This window comes from Wolffia australiana, chromosome 6 (assembly GCF_029677425.1).
Source record: "Wolffia australiana isolate 7733 chromosome 6, ASM2967742v1".
Classification (NCBI taxonomy): domain Eukaryota; kingdom Viridiplantae; phylum Streptophyta; class Magnoliopsida; order Alismatales; family Araceae; genus Wolffia; species Wolffia australiana.
The window spans coordinates 1,862,812-1,885,794 of record NC_135840.1 but is presented as its reverse complement, the minus strand read 5'-3'; the positions used below and the strand labels follow the sequence as shown (position 1 = coordinate 1,885,794).

At 36.4% G+C, this 22,983-nt stretch overlaps 3 protein-coding genes, 1 non-coding gene and 1 pseudogene across 5 annotated transcripts; 1 reads left to right on the top strand and 4 right to left on the bottom strand.

Annotated features, from left to right (window-relative positions):
* Positions 1–3,921: 3,921 nt before the first annotated feature.
* LOC144704766 (Ribosomal protein L12/ ATP-dependent Clp protease adaptor protein ClpS family protein) lies at positions 3,922–5,828 on the bottom strand. 2 transcript variants are annotated; one of them, XM_078577290.1, is made up of 4 exons: positions 5,598–5,828; positions 4,858–4,914; positions 4,454–4,604; positions 3,922–4,355 (listed from the first exon to the last, which is right to left on the bottom strand). In XM_078577290.1, the coding sequence occupies exons 1-4, from the start codon at positions 5,659–5,661 to the stop codon at positions 4,094–4,096; spliced, it is 534 nt and encodes a 177-aa protein (XP_078433416.1). In that variant the 5' UTR covers positions 5,662–5,828; the 3' UTR covers positions 3,922–4,093. The 2 variants fall into 2 exon arrangements, with proteins under 2 accessions (XP_078433416.1, XP_078433417.1); XM_078577291.1 differs by lacking the exon at positions 4,858–4,914 and having other exon boundaries at positions 5,598–5,816.
* Positions 5,829–8,346: 2,518 nt separating this feature from the next.
* TRNAW-CCA (transfer RNA tryptophan (anticodon CCA)) lies at positions 8,347–8,418 on the bottom strand. The gene has a single exon. It is a non-coding gene; the product is annotated as a tRNA-Trp (tRNA).
* Positions 8,419–8,707: 289 nt separating this feature from the next.
* LOC144705051 (U6 spliceosomal RNA) lies at positions 8,708–8,793 on the bottom strand (annotated as a pseudogene).
* Positions 8,794–9,458: 665 nt separating this feature from the next.
* Positions 9,459–12,599, bottom strand: EMB1687 (ribonuclease P family protein / Rpp14 family protein). Its single transcript, XM_078577450.1, has 4 exons — positions 12,440–12,599; positions 11,263–11,463; positions 11,021–11,158; positions 9,459–9,629 (listed from the first exon to the last, which is right to left on the bottom strand). Exons 2-4 carry the CDS (start codon positions 11,438–11,440, stop codon positions 9,481–9,483), a joined length of 465 nt encoding a protein of 154 aa, XP_078433576.1. The 5' UTR covers positions 11,441–11,463; positions 12,440–12,599; the 3' UTR covers positions 9,459–9,480.
* A 6,161-nt stretch (positions 12,600–18,760) lies between these two features.
* Positions 18,761–21,329, top strand: LOC144704749 (small ribosomal subunit protein cS23-like). Its single transcript, XM_078577275.1, has 2 exons — positions 18,761–19,029; positions 20,848–21,329. The coding sequence occupies exons 1-2, from the start codon at positions 18,793–18,795 to the stop codon at positions 21,133–21,135; spliced, it is 525 nt and encodes a 174-aa protein (XP_078433401.1). The 5' UTR covers positions 18,761–18,792; the 3' UTR covers positions 21,136–21,329.
* The last annotated feature ends 1,654 nt before the right edge of the window (positions 21,330–22,983 follow it).

The window sequence follows — 22,983 nt, the reverse complement described above, 5'->3', positions numbered from 1 at the left end:
TCCAACTCATTAAGGTAAATATTGACCTGAAGATTTACTCAATATTATTTTCAGATAGCTTGATTTCTTTTCATGAAAATTCCAAAATAGATAATATTCTATGTCCACGGTTTTAAAACATGAAAATTTCTTCAACCAAACAGTTTGAACCAAACTGGTTGATTCTTAATCTTGATGTATATCAATGAAATTTGAAACTTCCATCCATATTTGATACTCAATTATATATACCCGTTGAGTCATTTTTGAGCTACCAGAAATTGGGATTTGAATTTCTTTTTACATTTGCCCTGTTGTCAGTCAATCATAAATCCAAGTTTAGTATACTACTTTGAAAAAAACTATTTTATGGTTTGATATGATTTTAAACATGTATCTCTCAACTCAAAATACTGATTTGGTGATATCTGCATTGTAACATAAATTTTTCGTCCATTTTTTATATGTACATCAAAGCTATTTTACGCTGATATTTCTTGACAGTTCATTGATATATATGGCTTAAATTAGCTTTAGTTTTCATGATTCTTTAACTTAATGGATATGTGCAATAAATTCATGGTTGACTCTAAATAGTTGTGGTGTCGACTCCAAAGAGTCATGTGGTTGACTCTAAAGGAGGTGAGTTCAATTCAGAAATGTCAATGAGTTGACTCGGGAAACTCAGTTGTTGTGAGTCTAACTGCTTGATTTAACATACAAAAACCACACCAAAGGGGAATCTTGGTGAAGAGTGGAGGGTTCGTAAACTGAACCCGAGGGTTCAAGGAAGACAACAAGCACTAAAGGAGTGAAGATATAAGACAAGAGAGCCTTTGCATCACAAGTTATATATGTGCATTGAACAATGTGATTTGCTACTAACCATCAGGAGTTAATTAGACTCCTCAAGATTAAATTAAAAGATCAGCTAGGATCCAAGAACCTAGATTCCAAACTAAATTTCCCAAATAAATAAATGAGGTGAAATAAAATATGAAGGAAATTACATTCATTATAAAATACAAAGGATATTCACTAATTCACACTCTCTTAGTGAAAATCACTGCAGAGTGGATCAATTATTTGACCAAATTGATGTATATAAATGATCTAGTTGGTTCATATCTATTATAAGGTCTTTGGTAGACCCAATCATAGACCAGTTACCATTATGACCCTGATGCAGCAGCAGATTAGGCACTTAAGCCATCTATTAAGTTATGTGAACTAAGGGAGAAAGGTGGAACACATGATCAAACATGTTAGTTCCCACCACATGAGTTTATGTAATTTTATTAATCCCTATTTAACGATATTTTATATGTTATAAGTCCAAATTCAGGGATGCTTAAGTCACCTTTCAATATAATTTTAGCCAAAAATCTTTACATATAATAAAGGTAGGGAAATAAAGGGGTCAATCCACAAGGAGTTAGGAATTTAATTCTAAATTTATCAAGTTTTGAAGATAGTGGAATAGGGTTTATAAATGAGAAATATATTATATCATTTCAATTTCAAAAAATATATGCATTTCTCGGAGTGAAACAAGTAATATTAAAAATTCATAATATTTACAGTATTTTATATATTTATGATATTTAATGTAATATAATAATAAATTTTAGCTTAACATTTGGTGTTAAGGGTATGGGTGACTAATCCAATGGGTACACAGGCAGGCTGCCGCAGGGGTGTGTCCAACCTGCTGGTAGGCACTACTAACAGATGCATATTTTGTGGGAAACACTAGCAATCAAAGGCAAGCCCCCAAGAAATGGTAGAAAAATGTCGATTTGACAGGGTAATATTTTTATTTTTTAGTTTTTAGATACAGAAAATATAGATCAATGTTGGTTTTAAAGAGATAAAGTCACTCAAGAAGGAAAAAAAAGTGGTATAAATGGAAGAATAAAGTGAAAAAATAAATTTATAATTGATGAAATATATTATGATGATGGAAATGGATGGGATATAGGCCCTTGAGGTTTTGTTTTGTATCTTGAGCTCTCAATGCATATCGCTAACTTTGGATCCCTATATTCTGCCTGGATCTGACATTCTTTACTCAAGAATAGGGTTGAAAAAATAAATTATTTCAAACAATTACATCAACCAGGTTTATCTACCAAGATCTTAGATTTTTTTTGTCCTTCTAGACAGCCTCCAATAGAGCATGTCCCTAAGGAGGATAGAAAGAGATAGAAGAAGATAATATGTTTACATAGAGTATGCTTAATGAAAGTTCCATCTATAGTTTCCGAATATCTTCCCTTCAAATTTATTCTTCTTTTCTCATTTTTTAGGAGCTCATTATTTTTGAATTCTTTATCCCTTTATGAGGAAATATGAGGGGTTATTTTATGAAGTCAGGTTAGGGGAAAAAGAATAATAAAACGATATAGTGATGGCATGTGGTGCAGGTTTTTATGGTCCAGTAGGGTAGACTGAGAAGGATGGGGATAGTCCAAGCCTGACGGAACCCAATGATGGGCTTAGGAATGGTGAGATTGAGATATCACAGCCTATTATACTTTTGGTGTATATCATTAGGGTATTTTTTTGGATCATTGTAAAGACAAGGAAGCAATCCAAATGCCAGGGCTAAAAGCTTCAAATAAGTTACTTTGAAGAAAAGTGGGTTAGTGGATTTTGTGGGTTGATTCATCCCTGGCTAGAAAAAGATGCAGACCAACAAAGCAAGCTGATGTAAAGCATAGATAGTAATTGGTGTAGGCCTATGCACAAATTGAACCAGGCATGGTGGGCCAGCATATGGCTTGGGATCAAAATAGGACAAACCGGCTACAATGTGTTCCAGAGAGTGGAGGCTAAGCCAATGATGAGCTGAAGCATGGATTGGGCTGGTAATTTTTCCTTAATTATATGTATGGAGTAATCACCTGCTGTCAGGTCTCCTGGGCATGGTGCTCATAGAGCTAGGGCAAAACTCTTGATCTCCTGCACTCTTCTTCTTTGTTCCATTTTTTGGGGGTATCCCAGTGACTTCTGTCAAGCTACCAGTAACAACTTCCTGATGTGAAATCGTTCAGCTTCTAGAAAAGGTGACCGTCTGCACTTTTATATAGGGGCTTTCTTGGGAGGTTTCCTGAGCAGTACAAATTGGGTTTAGATGGGAAGAGTGTTGCAAGTCAATCGGTCCACTGTTGAGAATCTTATGTGAAACTAAATCATAATTGCTAATTTAGACAGATATAAATTAGGTAAACATTTTATTAGCCACGGAACAGAAATATTTTTCAAATATCCTCATTTTTGCCCAGTTTTAGTCCAATTTTGGTTCATTTTTTTATTACATCAACTGCTTTGTATTTCATTTTTTAGGACTTGAATTGCCTATACAATGTAGAACTTTTGGTTTTGTACTGCAATGTATCAAGTTCAGAGCCAAGTTCCTGTGTGGAGCTAGAGTTAGCTGCTTCATAAAGTTCAGGTGCTCATTTCATCTGATATGTGTGATCATGGGCTCCAATGGAGCAGGTTTTACTTAGAAATGTGCAGCGTAACTTCTCAATAGGCTGATACACTACTTGGACGACATACATTGCATTGCTCATTTACATAGGTATGGTGTTCTGTTTCTGCATTTAGATATCTCATAGAAAAATAAGTGGAGGTCAGTGGTGCATACACTTAAAAGTTCATGATACCAAGCTTCTCCATTTTAAAGAAGCATTACAATATTGCCACTCCAAATAATTTTTGTACTTGTATTTTACTGACCTACTGAAAATCTTTCTCCCAAAGGTAAAGTTAGTTCTGACTTAATGATTTCTCACAAAAATGACCGCCTTCTCATAACCAATCATTCTTCCTCAAGAAGGAAGGCAAAACTTTCAAAAAATAGAAGTCCGTATTACATTAGAGGAAAAGACCTCAAATACTGAACTTGGCCAGCAATGTTCCTGACTACACTCAAAGAAAAACAATTATCTCATTAAAATTCTCAGATGAAAATATAAATTGATTCATCATGCATGTCAATGAAGACATGACAAATGTTTTCCTCCATAGACTTTATAGATCTGGCAATTGGATCAAGGATCTATGTACAAATATGCAGAGAACCATGCAATGAGCAGATCAAGTCTCAGCAGTTGCCACTGGCAGGTTCAATAGAACTCAAGAGGCCATTCCCTCTGAGCTGCATGCAATGCTCCTCAGCATCAGCCTGGGCACATACAATGACCACAGCCATACCGTTGTAGTGAGCTTCCTGCATTATGTTGACCGCATTGTCGAGGGTCATCCCTGGAATGACCTTCATCAGCACTTGAACCACATACTCTCTCTTGTTGAAATTGTCATTGTGGAGAAGCACGCGGTACGGCGGGGACATCTTTCTTGACTTCCTGCCCATGGCATCATCCATATCCAATGGCTAAGTCTCAAAAGAATGATGACATGACATCGACATTGTCTCAGTATTTTAAATGAAGTGAGGGGGTACCTCAAGTTGAACTCAGATTCACGACCGGGTGTCGTCTTCTCAACAGTGGGTTTATCCAAAAGTCCTCCTCCTTTTCCTGGTGAAGCAGCGGCAACCGGCGCAACAGCTCCTCGATGGAGAAACGGTCCCTTTAGCTGAAGGTGCTTGTCACCTCCATTTCCAGTTTATAGTCAATGTGAAGGTGATGTTCATAAGTCAACGTAACAATGAAGTAATGCTACTACTTTATACAATGACGTAAAATTATTAAATCTCCATGCAGTGGAAGTGTTTTTTTTTATTTTTTTTACTAGATACGGAGAGATGTTAATATCAGGATCACTGATGTTGATTAAAACTGACTGTATCCTGACAAACATGATGGTCTGAATGTTTTAGAAATATGAAAAGTACAAAAGCTTCACCATGTGAAATCTTCTGTTGAGACCATAAATCACGGTAAGGCTCCCCCAATCCAGAATCTTAACAAAGAATTTGAAACAAGTTAATGAAGAATGGACAACCAACTACTGAAATATTAGCTCTTATGTACAGGTTCCTGCCTATGAGCCACTAATTAAGGACAGCTTATTGAACTATCAAATCCGCATTTTAAAATATTCCACAATCCTCCGAATCTTTTAGATTCTGTTATTATCTTAAGATTCTGCACACAGCCAGCCGATGAATAAAATGTTAGCTCGTATGACTATATTCTTCCGTTTAAAGATGGCTCCTTATAATCGTCAAATTAAAAACCATTTATTGAATCCACACGGATACACAATCAAGAAATTCATCGTATTTACCTGATAAAATAGCAATAAATATACTTTACATGGCTGAAACTACCCAAAAACTGAAGTTTACACAGAATTCCTGCCATGATGGATTAAATACGAAAAAGTTATCTGGATCCCACACATTTACATCCAGAAGAATAAAACCATCACATCACGACACCTAAAATTTTAGATAATTAGCAAAGAGAATGGATCTCGAGTACTGAAAGCGGCATGGACAGAAACGATCACAAAAACACATGGGCAGCGATCAATAAATCCATAAAATTATGAACTCTTCCCAGAACTCGAATTCAAGGAAAACTCTATCAATTAAAAATCAAGAACCAGAAAAAAGCCGAATCCATTAAAAAAGATCATACCTTGTCTCGGTGCAAAGACCTGCATGGGCGAGAGAGTGATTCCAGCACATATCGCCGTCTCCATTCTCCTCCCAAGCTAGCTCTTTCTCTCTCTCTCTCTCACTCTAAATCTCTCTCTATCTTTCTCTCTCTCTCACTCTATATCTCTCTATCTTTCTCTCTCTGTCTTTCTCTCTCTGTCTTTCTCTCTCTCTCTCTAGACAAGCATGAAATAACTGGTGGAGACTACCAGTGAAATGGCCGCACAGAACCCACAAGTTTTTCCAAAGACTAGATTTTTATCTAAGCGATACGTAGCGCTACAGACGCCCTCTGAACGCCACAAATTTACAAAAAATGATAATCTCCATTTTATGATTTATGATGTCTTATTTTCATGTATTATAGGGCATATTCTTTGGTTTGGAATGAAGTCCACAGGTTCATTTTTTTCTGCTTTCCAGAGAAATAAAATTTGATCTCAACAAAAAAATTATTAAATTTATGCGGGTCGAAGATAATTATGATGTCATATACCTAAATAAAATTCGTTTTTTTTCATATAAAGTTGAGAGCCATATTCTTCGTTCCTGAATAAAGTTGATGGCTTCATTTTTCTTTCTAGTCGAATTTAAAGTCCATATATATATTTTTTAAAATGAATATGCATATATACAAATAAGTTTCATTTTATGTGGAACGATATGGGGCAGATTCTTTGGTTCAGAATAAAATGTAGGGCTTCATTTTATTTCAAAATTAAAACATAAAAGAAAATTTTGTAAGCCACCGGTAAAATCCATAAATTTTCGTAGGGCCCAAGCTTAGAAAATTAAGTCCATAAAGATGTTGTCAATTATGACGTCATAAATCCGAACTATTCTATCTTGCTTAAAATAAGATGGGGTATATTCCCATGTCCGGAATAAAGTTGATGCCTTCATTATTTCTTCTTTCTAGTGAAAATATAAAAACACTTTCCATTTTAAACATTAAAACTAATTCAGCAACCAGCCGTTGACCCACAAACCTTACAATACAAAGTCAACGGATCAGACAATTTCCAGCTGTCTTAATCAATAAACTAAAAGTCAACCTGCCTGGGCTGCTGATGGGTACACTAGTCAATGGTCAAAGTCAATGATAATCATTGGTCAATGGTCAGGTTAACAAGCTCTAATCCTTACAGTAAAGATAAGGCATCGTCGTCGTTGTCGTCGTCACCGTCGTCGTAATCTAAAAATGTTGAACGACAATGGACGGATGACAGACAGACTACGACTGCAGATCCCTATCTTTATATACCAGTTCTGAAGAAAATAAAACAAGGATCCCCATTATATTTAAAAATAAATAAATAAATTTAGAGTGATAAATATGAAGCAAACTAAATGAAGATTGGGAAATCGGACTCTATGTTTTTTTTAGACGAATCTAGAATCTTAATCGGGGAAGAAATTCAAATTCTGGATTAATCCACAAAAATTATGTGGGTCCATAGCAGAAATGACAACCTAGATTTATGCTCGAAGTTTTTGTAAAAATCATGTTTTTATAACATAACATGGAGCATAATTTGATAAAAATCATGGCCAAGCGGGGGAAAAAAAAACGATTTACATTCGAAGAATGCTGATAGATATAACCGCATACATCAGAATGAATATTTGCTCAAGGAACGTATTTTATCAAAATCATCGCCAGGAGTGAAAAAAATCGATATATGCTCGAAGATTGCTGATAAATACAACGGCATACATCAGGAATTTTTTTTTATCAAATAACATATTTTATAAAAATCATCGGCAGGAGTGAATAAAAATGGATATATCAGATAATATATTTTACCAAAGTCCATAAATTTCGAGCATAAATCATCGCAAGGAGTGAAAAAAAATCGATGTATGATCGAAGAACATATTTTTGTAAAAATCATCGCCGGGATTTATAAATACAACGGCATATATGGGAAAAAATATTTTATCAAAGACCATATTTTATAAAAATCATCCGCAGAAAAAAGGGAATTGATCCCGGGATTAAACCCGACGTGAATATTTTATTAAAGAACATATTTTATAAAAATCATCGCCGGGATTTATAAATGCAGCGGCATATAGGAGAAAACACATTTTATCAAATAACATATTTTATAAAAATCATCCTCCGGAAAAAAGGGAATTGATCCCGGGATTAAACCCGACGTGAATATTTTATTAAAGAACGTATTTTATGAAAAACATCGCCGGGATTTATAAATACAGCGGCATATGAGAAAACATATTTTATAAAAATCATCGCCGGGATTTATAAATACAGCGGCATATAGGAGAAAACACATTTTATAAAAATCATCGCCGGGATTTATAAATACAGCGGCATATAGGAGAAAACACATTTTATAAAAATCATCGCCGGGATTTATAAATACAGCGGCATATATGAGAAAACATACTTTATAAAAATCATCGCCGGGATTTATAAATACAGCGGCATATGAGAAAACATATTTTATAAAAATCATCGCCGAGATTTATAAATACAGCGGCATATATGAGAAAACATATTTTATAAAAATCATCGCCGGGCTTTATAAAACTCATCGCTAGGAGTGGAAAAAAATCGATGTATGATCGAAGAACATATTTTATAAAAATCATCGCCGGGATTTATAAATACGGCGGCATATACGAGAAAAAATATTTATCAAAGAACAAATTTTATAAAAATCATCCGCAGAAAAAAAAAGGAATTTAATTGTTCCCGAGATTGAACCCGACGTGAATCGAACACGCAACCTTCTGATCTGGAGTCAGACGCGCTACCATTGCGCCACGGATCCTTGGTGAAAGTTATATAATGTATTATTACTTTAATCTCAAATGTTCCATCGTATCTGTTATGAGCTGATATGGGTCTTTTTTAGATGGGTCTTAAGTGGGATGTCCTACAGTTTAATTCATTTTAGATGGGTTTTGAGTGAGCCACTGTCTCTAGACATATATTAAATTTCTTATATCTTGGGCCTCAAGGTCCCTTTGTTGTGTCCCAGGGGTCTGAATAACCAAGATTAGAAGAAATCACATACATTTTTGGAAGAGAGTATCAGAAGCATGGCATATCACAAGTGCAGTAATTGGATCACTCTCAATTCGCACAGGGGCCATGCTAATCTTCTTCGTATCATTCCAATTTTATCGGATGACTCCGAAGAGACCAAAGAAATGAATGGCACCATAGACAACATTATTTGTCGACCAAATTTTGAACCCATTTTTATCTGGCTGCTTATTGGCTATTTAAGACAATCTCCAATCTCTCTCTTTGACTTGGACTCAAACCAGAAAACCCGGGTTGGAAGAACTAATACAACCAGTTTCTCTCATAATTGGGCATTGTTAATAGCCTTGGGTTTCAAAGATGGAAGACACTATGGAGGGAATTGACACCATTTCTCTCATATAGCTTTTTTTGCTCTGAGAGTCAAAAGTAACTATAAAGATGTTGAATGCATCACTAGTGACACACTTGAAGAGCATTTCTTGAAGAGAGCACATCCACATCTTATCATTTTTATTCATTTCCTCCGCCTGCTCAATCTCCAAGTTTTCAAAGAAATACTTCGTTTGGCAGATTGAAAGGAAATATTAGGAAACATGGGGAGTTTGTAGAATTTTCAACTTCTTTGGGTGGTGTTGAAGTAATGTATGTTTTCATTTGGCAATCCAAGGAAAATCAATCGTTGTTCTTCACTGCCTTGCATTTCTTGTCTGCAGATGTTGCTTACACTCCTTTTTCCTGTCATTGATTCGCTCAAAAACTTTTGTTCAAAGAGAGAAAGAGAGAGAGAGAGAGAGAGAGAGAGAGATTTAAAATGAGGGAGAGAGAGAAAGAAAGCTTTTGTTTAATGATCCAAGATTTTGATCTTCTCAAAGCAGTTCTTGACAAGTCGTATGGTTTCAGGGGAGAGACGGTCGCCAGAGACGATCTTCAACTGCTCAAACTTGGCCTCGTCGCATTTCAATGCCACCAACCGGCATGCCCTGATGCATCCTGCCAGGATGTAAAATATCGTGAAAATCTTAGAATGAGTAATCTGAAAATCTTGGTAAAAACGTCGGGTTATATTCATAATTTCCTCAGGAAGAGCACTTTAATGGGATAAGAAAACAAAATTTATCTTTGGTGGGTATTAAAGGATAACACAGTTCATTTGTTTTCCTGTGTGTGAAGATAGAGTATTTCACCTTAAATGTAATGTTGGGAATGATTGACCAGCGAGAATAACATCCAAAGGTTTTGAAAAAAAAATAATTTATCTATTTACTAACTTACGTATCAATAGCCAGTACAAAGATTGGCCATTAAATTTGAAATTACAGGACAGATGTAATGCATTTAGAGTCCATTAGATACTTCCTGAAGTATCCAGTTATGAGCTAAAAGAGATTGACCAAAGATTTAAGAAAAAATATATGTTATCCTCCGCCAGCATATGCATCATGAACCAATAACAAAAATGGCCAATGAATATACTACAGTACCTTTGTGATGCAATATTAGTCCATTCGGTTTTTATTAAATAGTGAAGGACTGAGTAAGCCCTTCTACATTTCTCTGCTGTTCCCTCTCTCTTCGCCCAAGACATGTGATACGGCCCTCCCTTACATCTACTTAGGAAGACGTAAGACGAGGGTTAGGCACGCACAGCACGATTTCACGATGCATGCGAGACAGGATCCTAGACCAAGGAGGAAACATTCTAAGTAAGAGAGGGGTCTCCGGAGAAGATAACAAGAATTAAGTTAGAGACTACAGTCCGAGGCTGGAGAACAGAGATCCTCCAATCCAGAAGTGAATGTCGACGGCAACTTTTTAGTTATTTTCCGCTCTTAGGAGGAATTATTCTTTTTGACTTCTTCAATCTCGTTTTTCTCATCAAGAACTGTCAGCTGCATATCAATACGTTCCCTATGGAACCTTTGTTTCAGTCATATAAATTTCTCTTATCGTCACCACTTTAACATTATATGGCGATACATATGGAATTGAGTCTAGAGAAAAGCATGGATCCTTAAGAAACCTTTTACCGTGCCTTTAAAATTTTAATATTTATAATCCCCAAGATTCAAAAAAAAAAAAATAGACAGGAAAAGCTAAAAAAACATTCCAAGTAGCTTTTAGGATGGAGACAATGCAAAAACTAAATCTTGTGCAAGACTAGCTTTGACTCTAATTCTCAACACGTCACGGTAGAAAAAATTTTATCTCGGCCACATTTATATTTATCCATTTATCATTCGTAGGATACAAGGTAGCTGAAAAGCATCTGGATAACCCCCCTAGGTAAAAGATATTGCATTTATGTATTTCATCGCAATTATGCACAATTTTCTGGGAAAATGGTAACTAGAAATACAAGGCGATAAAAGAATCTGACTTACCGCTCAGATCCAGCAAATTGAAAAAAACTGAGCAGCTCGCAATGCGCTGGATCAGGGTTATTGCACACCAAATCCTCTGGTGTGCTTCCCTTGAAGTTCTTATGATGCAAACATTTGTGATAGGGTTTATATACTTGACTGGAAAAAACAATGTTAATAAGTTTAAAAAAGACTATTTATGCTTTAATGTAGAAAAACGGAAAAATCCAAATCAAGCAAATTAATCAATCTTTGGGCCACACCTTGGAATGATCCTAGAGATGATGCAAGACCGCACTCCCCAAAGTTTAAGAGAATGCTCTCTTTGATAGCCTTCAATACATTGGATTGTGTAAGAACTACGGGCTCGTTCTTTTGACATTCTCTATTTGGATCAATGAAGACTTCCATCACCATGTAGCGGTTTTTAACTGCCACCATCTTGCTTGAAAATCGAATGAACGCTGCCCATAACAGTAATACGAATAAGCTGGAGCGGCACAGCAATGACTCTCTTAAATAAGGAAATAACAGAGTTCAATGGATTTGATTAACAAGAAAATATGATCATTACCATGAAGCTTCCTAAAAACATAAGATTTTCAACAAAGTTGAAATGATATATCTATTATTCAAGAGGGGAAAATAACTTTTTACTTGGAGACAATCAAAAACAATAAATTAAGCAGCAAAAGGCGACACTGGAAACCATCTTTCTTGGTAGTTAAGAACCAGGTGCAGCCTTTCCAAGGTTATGACAGAGATATTACACAGAGCATGAATAAGTTGAATTACCTGATATAGTGGAATAGGAGTTTGATTTCCGCATAGCCTTCGACGAAAATATAAATGATCAATGCATTAATTTTAAAATAGTATTATAAATCTTAGAATTGAACGAGGAATTGTTATTTATTTCACAGAGTTCTCGTGTGGCTTAAAGTAGATTTCACTTCAAAGTAAACATGTGAATACAAAAGGGAACAGAAAAGCGGACTCATGATTCATTTAATTCGAAATTAACGATAATAAATAGTTGAAACCTTTAAAAGAGGTGCACGACTCCCAAGGTTAAATTTCATTAAAAATAGAAAAAAATAAAATTAAAACGAATCATATTCAAACTCAAATAAAATACAAACCTCTGCATTGTATAAACAGATCTCAAAGCGTTTCTCCGGCTCAATCAATATCACAATCAAAGTAATGTAAACATGTGGGCAGAGGGAGGATGGCAACATACTAAGCTATATCACTGATTGCTACTAAACAGAAACCCAATTCCGTCGGACTTGAAACTTGTAGAATGCGAAAAAAGAACTCTAAAAAACAATCCAAAGAAACCCTTTTTCGTCTTCCCAGAAATCATAACTAAAAGTACAGAAAAAATAAAAAGAAGAACGATTTGAGTTTAAACAAAACGAGTCCTGCATATCTTACCTTGCACCCTTACGTTATGCTTCGAAGTCAACTAATATTTGAAACGATTCAAGGTAATGGAGACGAAGAAATCCGTCGCTAAGGGCACAAAGATCATTCCCAGCATTCAACTTCACAAAATGGAGGGACCGAAAATTGGGAAGGCGGAAGAGATGAAAGATTAACAATACTGGGTCGAGTTCCAGAAGAAAATGGCCCAATTATTCAGTTTAAAGCCCAAAAAAGCTCTCTCTCTCTCTCTCTCTCTCTCTCTCTCTCTCTCTCTCTCTCTCTCTCTCTCTCTCTCTCTCTCTCTCTCTCTCTCTCTCGCTCTCTCTCTCCCCCTCCCTCTCTCTCTCTCATATTAGCTTTCTTTCTCTCTCTCATATTAGTTTTCTTTCTCTCTCTCTCATATTAGCTTTCTTTCTCTCTCTCTCTCTCATATTAGCTCTCTCTCTCTTTCTCATATTAGTTTTTCTCTCTCTCTCATATTAGCTTTCTCTCTCTTTCTCTCGTATATTAGCTTCGATGATAACTAGTTTGGTGAATTTACCTTAAATTAGAGAAATTGGAAGAATAAATATGGAGGCCCAAGAATGATAAAAACATCCCAAAATAATTTTAAAATTACAATTAAATGTGGGAGACAAATCCACGACACTGGAGAGCATGGAAGGTGATAACAACAACAGACAGCATCCATACCCTTGATGAGCAGCGAGCGCAACGGTCAACGTCAGCCATTGGTACTTTGACTATTTGACTTTTTGTCTGTCAGAAAACAATACTTCAATTTTTATTATTTTATTTTTAAAAATTTAAATTCTTTCAGTCATTCATGTAGGAGGAAATTCCATTCATATTTTAATATGTTGTAAATTCCATAAATAATCGGTCTCTTCTTCCCTTGTGGGGCTTTCATTGTCATTTTCGCAATGAAATTCATGGAAAATATCCACAACTACCAATTTCTAGAGTCTGTGAATTTGTGGGTCAAGAAGAATTTCATCATGCCCTTATTTCACTTGTTGCAGATATAAGGTTTCTTTACGATCTATGGAAGAGGGAGTAAGCCACAAAAAGGATGACCAATACGTACTCAAGGGGAAGAGCTCTGGCCATGCCATTAATAAATAATAAAAAATTAATTTTAAATTATAAGAATTACAATCACAAGTCAGACAGGAGTGTTTGCGAAGTGTAGCATGCCGAGCAGTGTTTCCACTATCAGGGAGTCATACATAAATATTCGTGCCTCGAGACTCCAAAACAATTTTTTTATGGGGCAAAAACATCTTCATATGTCATATGTGGCATATGCATTACATTTCCAGTCACACATCTCAATTTCTTTCTAGATCAGATGTAAACAAGCATATGAGGCTGGCAATGTGTGTCAATGAGAGCACACATGCACACATTATCCCTAGGAGGGTCATACACCCTTGTGTGCTCGGGTGATTTCATGCCCGGCAGAGATGTAGACATTGGACCCAACCTGTTGATGACATCATCATATGTAGTGTTAGTGGCAATTCTGTATAATTCTGTATCGCATTTTGTAATATGAAACATAATGACTAATCAAGACGCGTACAAATAGTACATCCTTTTCAGGAACTTTAACACTCTTTTATAGAAGAATAGGGAAAGGTCACCAAAGACCAGAGATCTTGGCTAATGCTTCGGCACATCTTGTTCAAAGACTGATGGAAACAAGGTGTCACAATCATATAGATGGGGCAACATTATTGTGTAGTAATATGGGGGTGTACACTGCCATGAGTCTTTTAGGACAGCCCAACTCACTTGGTGTGTGAAGCAGTAGTGGTCAAATAACTATCAAGTTAATGGTGGAAACCAGTTGTGTCATCTAAAAAGGTATACACAAATGATAATGTTCTTATTTAAGGACATGCTCAGTGTATTACTGAGGTAGCTACTCTCATTGTCTTTACTCTCTGCACAAGGAGGCACTATTTTGAAAACCTACACTATAAGGCCATGGGTCAAGAACAATGATTTAAAACAATTCACACAACAGAATAAAATTTATCAAAATGAACCTTTAAAATAAAAATGAATGATGATCTAACCACCTCGTGCAGAGTGTTCTTTCATTTGAATAAGTCGTCTTGATATGTACACATGTCCAGTTTCTAGACATACTGCCATGGTCCTATGTATGTGAAACCTCCTCTAGTCTTCTACTCAATAAGCTCTGTCATCTCACTGTTATGGTCACACTATGTAGGGAAGGATACCCAAGGAGAAAGGGAGGTGGAGCACCCAAAGATAGACTAGTGTGGTCATATTTAATTTGGGGATTCCTTCCTCTTATACTCAAATGATAAATTTTCAAAAAAACATATATTTCTCTTTTTTCTCTCTCATTCGCTCTCTGTCTTTGATAAACCCAAAATGTGGCATATGATTATACACATTCTAAAGTCATTTTGGGATCATTTTTATGTGTATTACCTTCAACTTTACAATAATTTTTATCTCATGCACTAAATGGAGCAAGTGATAAAACAATGCATTTTAATGTAATTTTTATGTATTTTACAAGTCCGAGTATTACTTAGTAAAAATATATTTGAAACATTGTAAATCTTAATGAGATTAATACTCCCTCTAGTATGTAAATTTATGCTTTTTCCGGGAGGAATCCATAGTTGAAGAAAAAATAAAAGAGAGAGAGATGTATATAGAGAAATAAACAACATACATAAAAATAAAAAAATGGGTTTAAGTGGGCAGCTGGGGCCATGCCACGTGCAGCAGCCAAGCTAGACACATGCAAGCGAACGCAGAGCACTCAAGCCTACCCACATGTGCAAGTGGTAGCGCCAAGCATAAACCCCAACAATATGACAAGGATCCCACTAAGGAGCCCATAGAGGAGCCCACAAGGGCCTGTGCACGTGCGCAAGAGTGGAGTCTTTCATTTATTTCGATCTATAATATCTGATGTGATTTACACAGCATTACTTTTTCCTATAATTTTTTGCTATGAGATTTTATCTGAATATCTCTTTCAGCTCCGTATCGGGCGGGGTTGACAAGTGATGATATACATCGTGGCCCAATGGGCTACATCTTAATGAAACATAAGAATAAGAGATGACCGGGCTTCGAGCTGACCTGGCCTGAAGCCCGTGTCACATCAGGCTGGTTTAGGTATAATGATATAATCTTGACCATCTGATTTTCTTGCTAAAGATTGGACGAAAAGATCTTCTCTTTCAATTAATTTTTTCTCTTCTATTTGTAGGTTTCTGATTGGTTGAGCTCACCAACAAGGATGGCAGGACCCCTCTATTGGCGAATCACGCATGAAGATGCTGATGGGGCAATCTGATGAGGTTGCTGACATGACAAAAATGGGTGCACATTATTACTAAGGGTCCACGTCTGAGATTTAATTGCAGCCGTTGGATAAGCTATCACGGAGATCAGATAGCCAGGGGCAGATCCATCCATCTCCACCCCCTGCCCGTTGACATTGGCGGCCAGACAACAGATTTCAGCTAGAAGAGGGGACCATAGGCCATCATATGGGCCCTGGAGCACCCCCCTGGCCAGAAACACTCATCTACGGCCAACAAAGGCCCTATAGAGTCCTTAAAAGGGGACTTACAACTCCTAATTCTGGTATCTCCCAATCAAGATAGAAACATAGGTGTGAGATCCCTCCGGCAGCCTGTTCAGCTGTGTTGGAGTCGGTGACAGTTTCAGGGTGGTGGGTCTGGCTCGAGAAGGTCCAGGACTCACCGAAGGTGTGCCAGCGTAGTGGAGGGTGGTTGAGACACACGTCAAAATCAGGGGGGGGTGAACATCGCTCCCATCCTCAATCGCCCAAATCAGGCTACAGGTGATCTTCTGAACATTCTTGGATATATATTTAGCTTATACGAAAAACCCCATGCTAAGATACATTAGAAATCGATGCTTTAGACCAGTTTTGAATCTCATTTCCTCAACTCAATCTCTTTGGCATTTTTATAAACATATATGGGGCATCAAGGAACTTTCACTGATATATCATACTAATCTTTAGATTTAATCTTATAAAGCATACTAAAAACTTATTAAATATCTCTACTTGTATAAAACTTATATCTATTCTTCTAAGCTACCAAAAACTTAAAACAATGGAAGTATTAACCTCTTAAGTTCTTTTATCCTCATATTATATTTTGTCACTCTCCCTCTCTCTATCTAATTAACTGAATTCCTTTAGAGCTAAATAAATTTTATTATATCTACCTATCTTTATATTAAGCTCTGAAAATATCTATATATTAATATATCTATAGTCTAATGTATATCTCATTCTAATTGAATAATCCCTTAATCCCTCATTTCCATGGTCTTCATAATTATATTCCCTTTCTTCTTTTTCATTCTTCTTCTTACCTCTTACTAATTTAAATACTCCTATCAACTGACTACTTACATCTTAGTACCATAAAACCTTATTCGCTATCTAACTAAGATCTTAATATACATTATCATTATCTCTATCTCCTAGCTGACCTATAGCTTACTATTAACTAAATAAATAACCTCCTAGACACTGTTAATAGTATTTTAATTATACTATATATCTTTTTAATCTTATCTACTTCCCACTACCTACATTAACATCACCCATAATTGTAAAACAATTACTTATTTTTAATTATCTTACTTCTTTATTGTCTCTAATATCTACAAAAAGATATAAAAAATACCTAAATTTTTCTCTCTCATATCTAGTTCCCCCATCCATTTAACATTTCCGCTTACTAATTACTTATATTGTACTTTATTCATTATCTTTATTCATATTATTACTTCTCCTTATCTATAATCCAATTATTGAATTTCACATCTAAAGGCCAGACCCTGTGGAGACTACCTTACTCATACTATACATTGGAGTGATTTTTTTTCTATTTTTTATAAAGTTTATTTGATTCAAGCAAATTTAAATTACAATGACACTAAAGTTAAGAATATAATTTTCCTTCATCAGTCTTTTTCTCTCTCCTCTTAGCCCTCTCTCTCCCTCTCTTTCCCTCTTTCTCTCTCTTTATCGCTCTCTATCTCTCTCTATATCTTTCTCTTTCCCCTTTCTCTATGTCTATCTCCCTCTTTCCCTATTTCTCTCAATCTCTTCCCCCCTGTCTTTCTCTCTCTGTTTCCCTCACTGTCTCCCTCTATGTATCAATATATTTCCCTTTCTCTCCATCTCTTTCTGTCTGTGTCTCTATCTCTCTATCTTTCTCTTCCCCCATTGTCTTTCTATTTCTATTTCCCTCACTATCTGTGTCTCTCTCTCTCTATATATATCAATCTATTTCCTTTTCTCTCCATCTGTGTCTGCCTATGTCTCTCTCTCTATATATATCTTTCTCTGTTTCCCTTTCTCTCCATCTGTTTCTCTCTATCACTCTCCCTATAATCTCTCTCTCTTTCCCTTACTCTCGATCTCTTTCTCTCTATCTATCTCTCTTTATAATATTTCTCTCTTTCCCTTTCTCTCCATCTCTCTCTCTCTCTCTCTATCTTTCTCTCTTTCCCTTTCTCTCCGTCTCTTTCTGTCTATGTCTCTCTCTCTCTCTCTATCTTTCTCTTTCCCCTTTGTCTTTGTCTTTCTCTTTCCCTCACTATCTGTCTCTCTCTCTCAATATATCTATCTCTCTCCCTTTCTCTCCATCTGTTTCTGTCCATGTCTCTCTCTCTATATCTTTCTCTGTTTCCTCTCCATCTATTTCTCTCTCTATCTCTCTCTCTATATCTTTCTATGTTTCCTCTCCATCTATTTCTCTCTCTATCTCTCTCTATAATCTTTCTTTTTCCCTTTCTCTCTCTATAATCTTTCTCTCTTTCCCTTTCTCCCCATCTCTTTCTCTCTCTTTCTCTCCATCTCTTTCTCTCTATCTCTCTCTATAATATTTATCTCTTTCCCTTTCTCTCCATCTCTCTTTCTCTCTCTCTCTCCATCTCTCTCTCTCCATCTCTTTCTCTCTATCTCTCTATAATATTTCTCTCTTTCCCTTTCTCTCTATCTCTTTCTCTCTCTCTCGTTCACTTTCTCTCCATCTCTTTCTCTCTCTCTCTCTCTTTCTCTCTTTCCCTCTCTCTCCATCTCTTTCTATCTGTCTCTCTCTATCTCTTTCTCTCTCTGTATCTCTCTGTCTCTTTCTCTTTCATATCTATCTCCCTCTTTAGTCTCTATATCTTTCTCTCTTTGTTTCTGTCTCTCTCTGTATCTCTCTATCTCTTTCTCTTTCATATCTATCTCCCTCTTTACTTCTCTCTCTCTCTCTCTATATATATATTTTATAGTTCTCTTTCTCTCTCTCTCTCTCTTGCTGAAGAGGATGATAGGCGCGTCGCTCGCTGGAGCTGCCATGGCGCCAGCCCAGTACGAGCTCCACTCTCTTCATCTCCGCTGCCACCATAGCCATGGATACTCGTCCTCTAAGGTCGCCAAATCTCGCTCTTTCTTCTTCCCCAATTCCTCTACATCGTTCGCCTCGCGCAATGGCGCCAGGAAGATTTCTGCCTCGGCAATGGCGAGTGCGGAGGCCACGGAAACTGCGGATGAGCACACGGAGGTGGGTTTTTTTAGGTGCTTCCGTCTTTTGATTTCGCCTTCAGACTGTTTCAGTCGGAGATTGGCTTCTTTCTGGCGTTTTTTCTTTTTTTTGGCCCGGAAATGGGGTTTCTTGGCTTGTTCTGTGAGATTTTTCCTATTTTCTGGTGTAGAAATGGGTTTTTTGAGGCGCATCCGTCTTTTGATTTCGCCTTCAGTCTGTTTCAGTCGGAGATTGGCTTCTTTTGGCATTTTTTTCTTATTTTTTTGATTCAGAAATTGGGTTTCTTGGCTTGTTCTGTGAGATTTTCCCTATTTTCTGGTGTAGAAATGGGTTTTTTGAGGCGGATCCGTCTTTTGATTTCGCCTTCAGTCTGTTTCAGTCGGAGATTGGCTTCTTTTGGCGTTTTTTTCTTATTTTTTTGATTCAGAAATGGGGTTTCTTGGCTTGTTCTGTGAGATTTTCCCTATTTTCTGGTGTAGAAATGGGTTTTTTGAGGCGCTTCCGTCTTTTGATTTCGCCTTCAGTCTGTTTCAGTCGGAGATTGGCTTCTTTTGGCGTTTTTTTCTTAAAAAATTTTTTTGATCCAAAAATGGGTTTTTTGGCTCGTTATGTGAGATTTTTCCTATTTACTGGTGCAGAAATGGGATTTGTGAGCTCGCTAGCTGAGATTTCCTTTTCTTTCTGGCACAGAAATTGTGAGTTCTTGGTTCGTTATTTGAGATTTCTTTTGCGTTCTGGCGCAGAATTGTGACTTCTAGGCTTGCTATCAGCGATTTTCCAATTTTTTTCTTGCGCAGAAATGAGATTTCTACGCTCAAAGTCTGATGTTTCTCTTCTCTGGCGCGGAGATGAGATTTACCGTCTCGATATCCTAGATTTCTTGGCTTAAGATTTGATATTTGTTTTCTCTAGCGTAGAAGGGAGAATCCTTGGCTCGCTACCTGCGATTTCGTTTGTTTTTGGTCTCAGAAATGGGTATCTGGGCCTGGTATTTGAGATTTCTTCACTTTTTTTGCGCAGATATTCTGAATTTCTGGGTTCGCTATCTGAGATCTCTTCACTTATTTTTCGCCAAATTGGGAATTATCTGGGCTTTCTTCAATTTTCTGAGTTTCCCATCTTACATTTCTTTACATTTTTTGGCGCAGAAATTGGGAATTTCTTGGCCCGCTGTCTACGATTTCCTTTTTCTTTTGCGCAGAAATGGGAGTTCTTGGCTCGAGATTCGTTATTTCTTCTCTTGCGCAGAAATAGGATTTCTAGGCTCAAGATTTGAAATTTCTTTTCTTACGCAGAAATGGGATTTCTAAGCTCAAGATTTGAAATTTCTTCTCTTGCGCCGAAATGAGATTTCTAGGCACCCAAGATTTGAAATTTCTTCTCTTGTGCCGAAATGAGATTTCTAGGCACCCAAGATTTGAAATTTCTTCTCTTGCGACGAAATGAAATTTCTAGGCACCCAAGATTTGAAATTTCTTCTCTTGCGACGAAATGAAATTTCTAGGCACCCAAGATTTGAAATTTCTTCTCTTGCGACGAAATGAAATTTCTAGGCACCCAAGATTTGAAATTTCTTCTCTTGCGACGAAATGAAATTTCTAGGCACCCAAGATTCTGAAATTTATTCTCTTGCGCAGAAATGAGATTTCTAGGCTCAAGATTTGAAGTTTCCTCTCTTGTGCAGAAATGAGATTTCTAGGCTAAAGATTTGAAGTTTCTTCTCTTGTGCAGAAATGAGATTTCTAGACACCCAAGATTTGAAATTTCTTCTCATGCGCAGAAATGAGATTTCTAGGCTCAAGATCTGAGATTTCTTCATTTTTTTCTGTGGCACAGAAATTGGGGGTGGTGGTGAAGGTGGTGGAGGGAAAGCCAAGGATTGTGCTCAAGTTCATCTGGATGGAGAAGAGCATTGGCTTGGCGTTGGACCAGGTTGTTCCTAATCATGGCACCATCCCCTTGACCCCTTACTATTTTTGGCCTCAGAAGGATGCATGGGAGCAACTCAAAACATTGTTGCAAGGTAAACCCTGGATCTCTAAAAAACGCATGATCATCCTCCTCAACCAGGCCACTGAAATCATTAATCTCTGGCAGCAAACTGTCTCCAGTGACTCTCGGTAGCATATCTCTTTCTTCTTTCACTTCCCATCCATACTTCTCCATTCACAAAAAAAAAAGCATTCATTCAACTTCACTTCTGGTCCATCCTCCTAACTGCAATCCACCAATGCCTGGATGCAGCTGAAATTCACCCTGGCATCAAATCCAGCTGTAATTTGATTTCTTCCAAGAATGGAAAGCAATCGTTAAATCCATTGACTAGCTCATCTATAAGATGAACCTTCATCTTTGACAGTGGGAACTTCTTTAGTAACTCATCTTGGAAAAAAGATAAAAAGGGTTTTGGGTTTTGACTGACGGGGATGTTTACAAAGTGGAGGGTTTTGTTTCATGCTTGTTTAGAAGGGCAGTTTGGTCCTTGTAATTCTTGTTCTCTTTCTTTTTGAGAAAGTAGTAATAAATAAAAAAATTTCTAGAAACTATTATTTAGGATACATAATTTTGATGATTGTATGATACCATGCATACTTCACTTAATCCTGATTCTTGGAGAAATGATTGCCTTATGTGGATCAATATAATTGGGGCTCTTTGCAAGTGCCTCCTAGAAGAAAGAAGACTGCGTCAAAGTTTCACAGAGAGTTTATAACTTATAGAATAACACGGCATGCTTCTAGAGGTAGCTCAATCCAGGAATTAAAATTCTGGACTTTGGATTTTGAATTTTACAAACTCCATCTGACAAATGAATAACCTGAAGGGATCACTGTCTGTTCTTGGGTCAGGGCCAAAGCTTAAGCTTTTAGTTGAGACATTCAAGAAGAGTTCCATCTATTCCAACAAAAATGTGTTTCAGGATATTCAACTGTGAAGATGGATCTATATGGAGTATTGATTGACCTTACATAGTGAATAATTGAAATTTTAAGACTGCCTTAATCCCAGTTTGTGATACTCGATTTTCTGGATTTTGGAAAATAATAATATTTTCTCAAAGTATCAATATCTAACATCTTAGAAATAACAAATTTAAGATGGTTGGGATGTAGACTGTTACGGTATAAGAACATTTTGATGTCAATATAAATTGTTACGGTATAAGAACATCTTGAACTCTAATATGCTTAAAAGTTTACAGTGTTAAAATGGTGAATATCACTTGGTCCTTAACCTCATCGAGCTCTTTCCAAATCCCCACATCCATATATAGAGGTAAAAAATTTCATACATTGCATAAATCTGGGAAACTTACCAAAGTCAAACAAATGTCACACATTGTGTAGTTCTAGCCTAGTTACCAGAAGTCAAAAAAATGTCACACATTGTATATTTCTGGCCTATTACCAATAGTCAAACACATTCCATACACCGCATCAATCTGGGAAAGTTACCTTCGAATTTTCTAAAATGTGATGTTTTCTATTAATGTACAAAAATCATAAATGAGGAAAACTTATATTGCCTTTAATGTATCCTAAATAACTAATTGCATTAATCTTGTACGGATATTTTACCAACTAAGAGCCATGTTAGTTTGCATTCACCTTCATCGCTACAGTATCTAACTTCAAATATTTATCTCCCCCACTTTACTCTATTTTATTTGTTATTTTACTTTTGAGATGAATTTTTCTATTTTCATTATGTTAAATAATTGTTCTTTTGATTTATTACTATTAAGTTATATGTTTCAAAAATATTATTTACATTAATTTATAATTAAGTTACAAAAATGCTCTGATTATTTAATATTGGTGACATGAGAGCTAAGGGTATGAAATGGGAACCATGAGTTGAGTCCTAAAACATATCATATATTTTATTTAATTTTTTTCTAGCCATATCATTTGGACCTCTATTATAATAAAATATATTATATTATTCCTACAATCCAAATTCTATCCCACT

Bases quoted from the DNA above. Each gene is read 5' to 3' on its own strand.
- LOC144704766 (XM_078577290.1), bottom strand. From the start codon at position 5,661: ATGGAGACGGCGATATGTGCTGGAATCACTCTCTCGCCCATGCAGGTC. The intron at 4,915-5,597 runs GTATGATCTTTT...TTCTTTGTTAAG, and splicing joins GGTCTTTGCACCGAGACAAG to ATTCTGGATTGGGGGAGCCT. The intron at 4,356-4,453 runs GTACCCCCTCAC...TGCCATGGGCAG, and splicing joins GAATCTGAGTTCAACTTGAG to GAAGTCAAGAAAGATGTCCC.
- LOC144704749 (XM_078577275.1), top strand. From the start codon at position 18,793: ATGATAGGCGCGTCGCTCGCTGGAGCTGCCATGGCGCCAGCCCAGTAC. The intron at 19,030-20,847 runs GTGGGTTTTTTT...TCTGTGGCACAG, and splicing joins CTGCGGATGAGCACACGGAG to AAATTGGGGGTGGTGGTGAA.
- EMB1687 (XM_078577450.1), bottom strand. From the start codon at position 11,440: ATGGTGGCAGTTAAAAACCGCTACATGGTGATGGAAGTCTTCATTGAT. The intron at 11,159-11,262 runs GTGTGGCCCAAA...TGTTTTTTCCAG, and splicing joins ATCTCTAGGATCATTCCAAG to TCAAGTATATAAACCCTATC. The intron at 9,630-11,020 runs GTAAGTCAGATT...ACATCCTGGCAG, and splicing joins CAATTTGCTGGATCTGAGCG to GATGCATCAGGGCATGCCGG.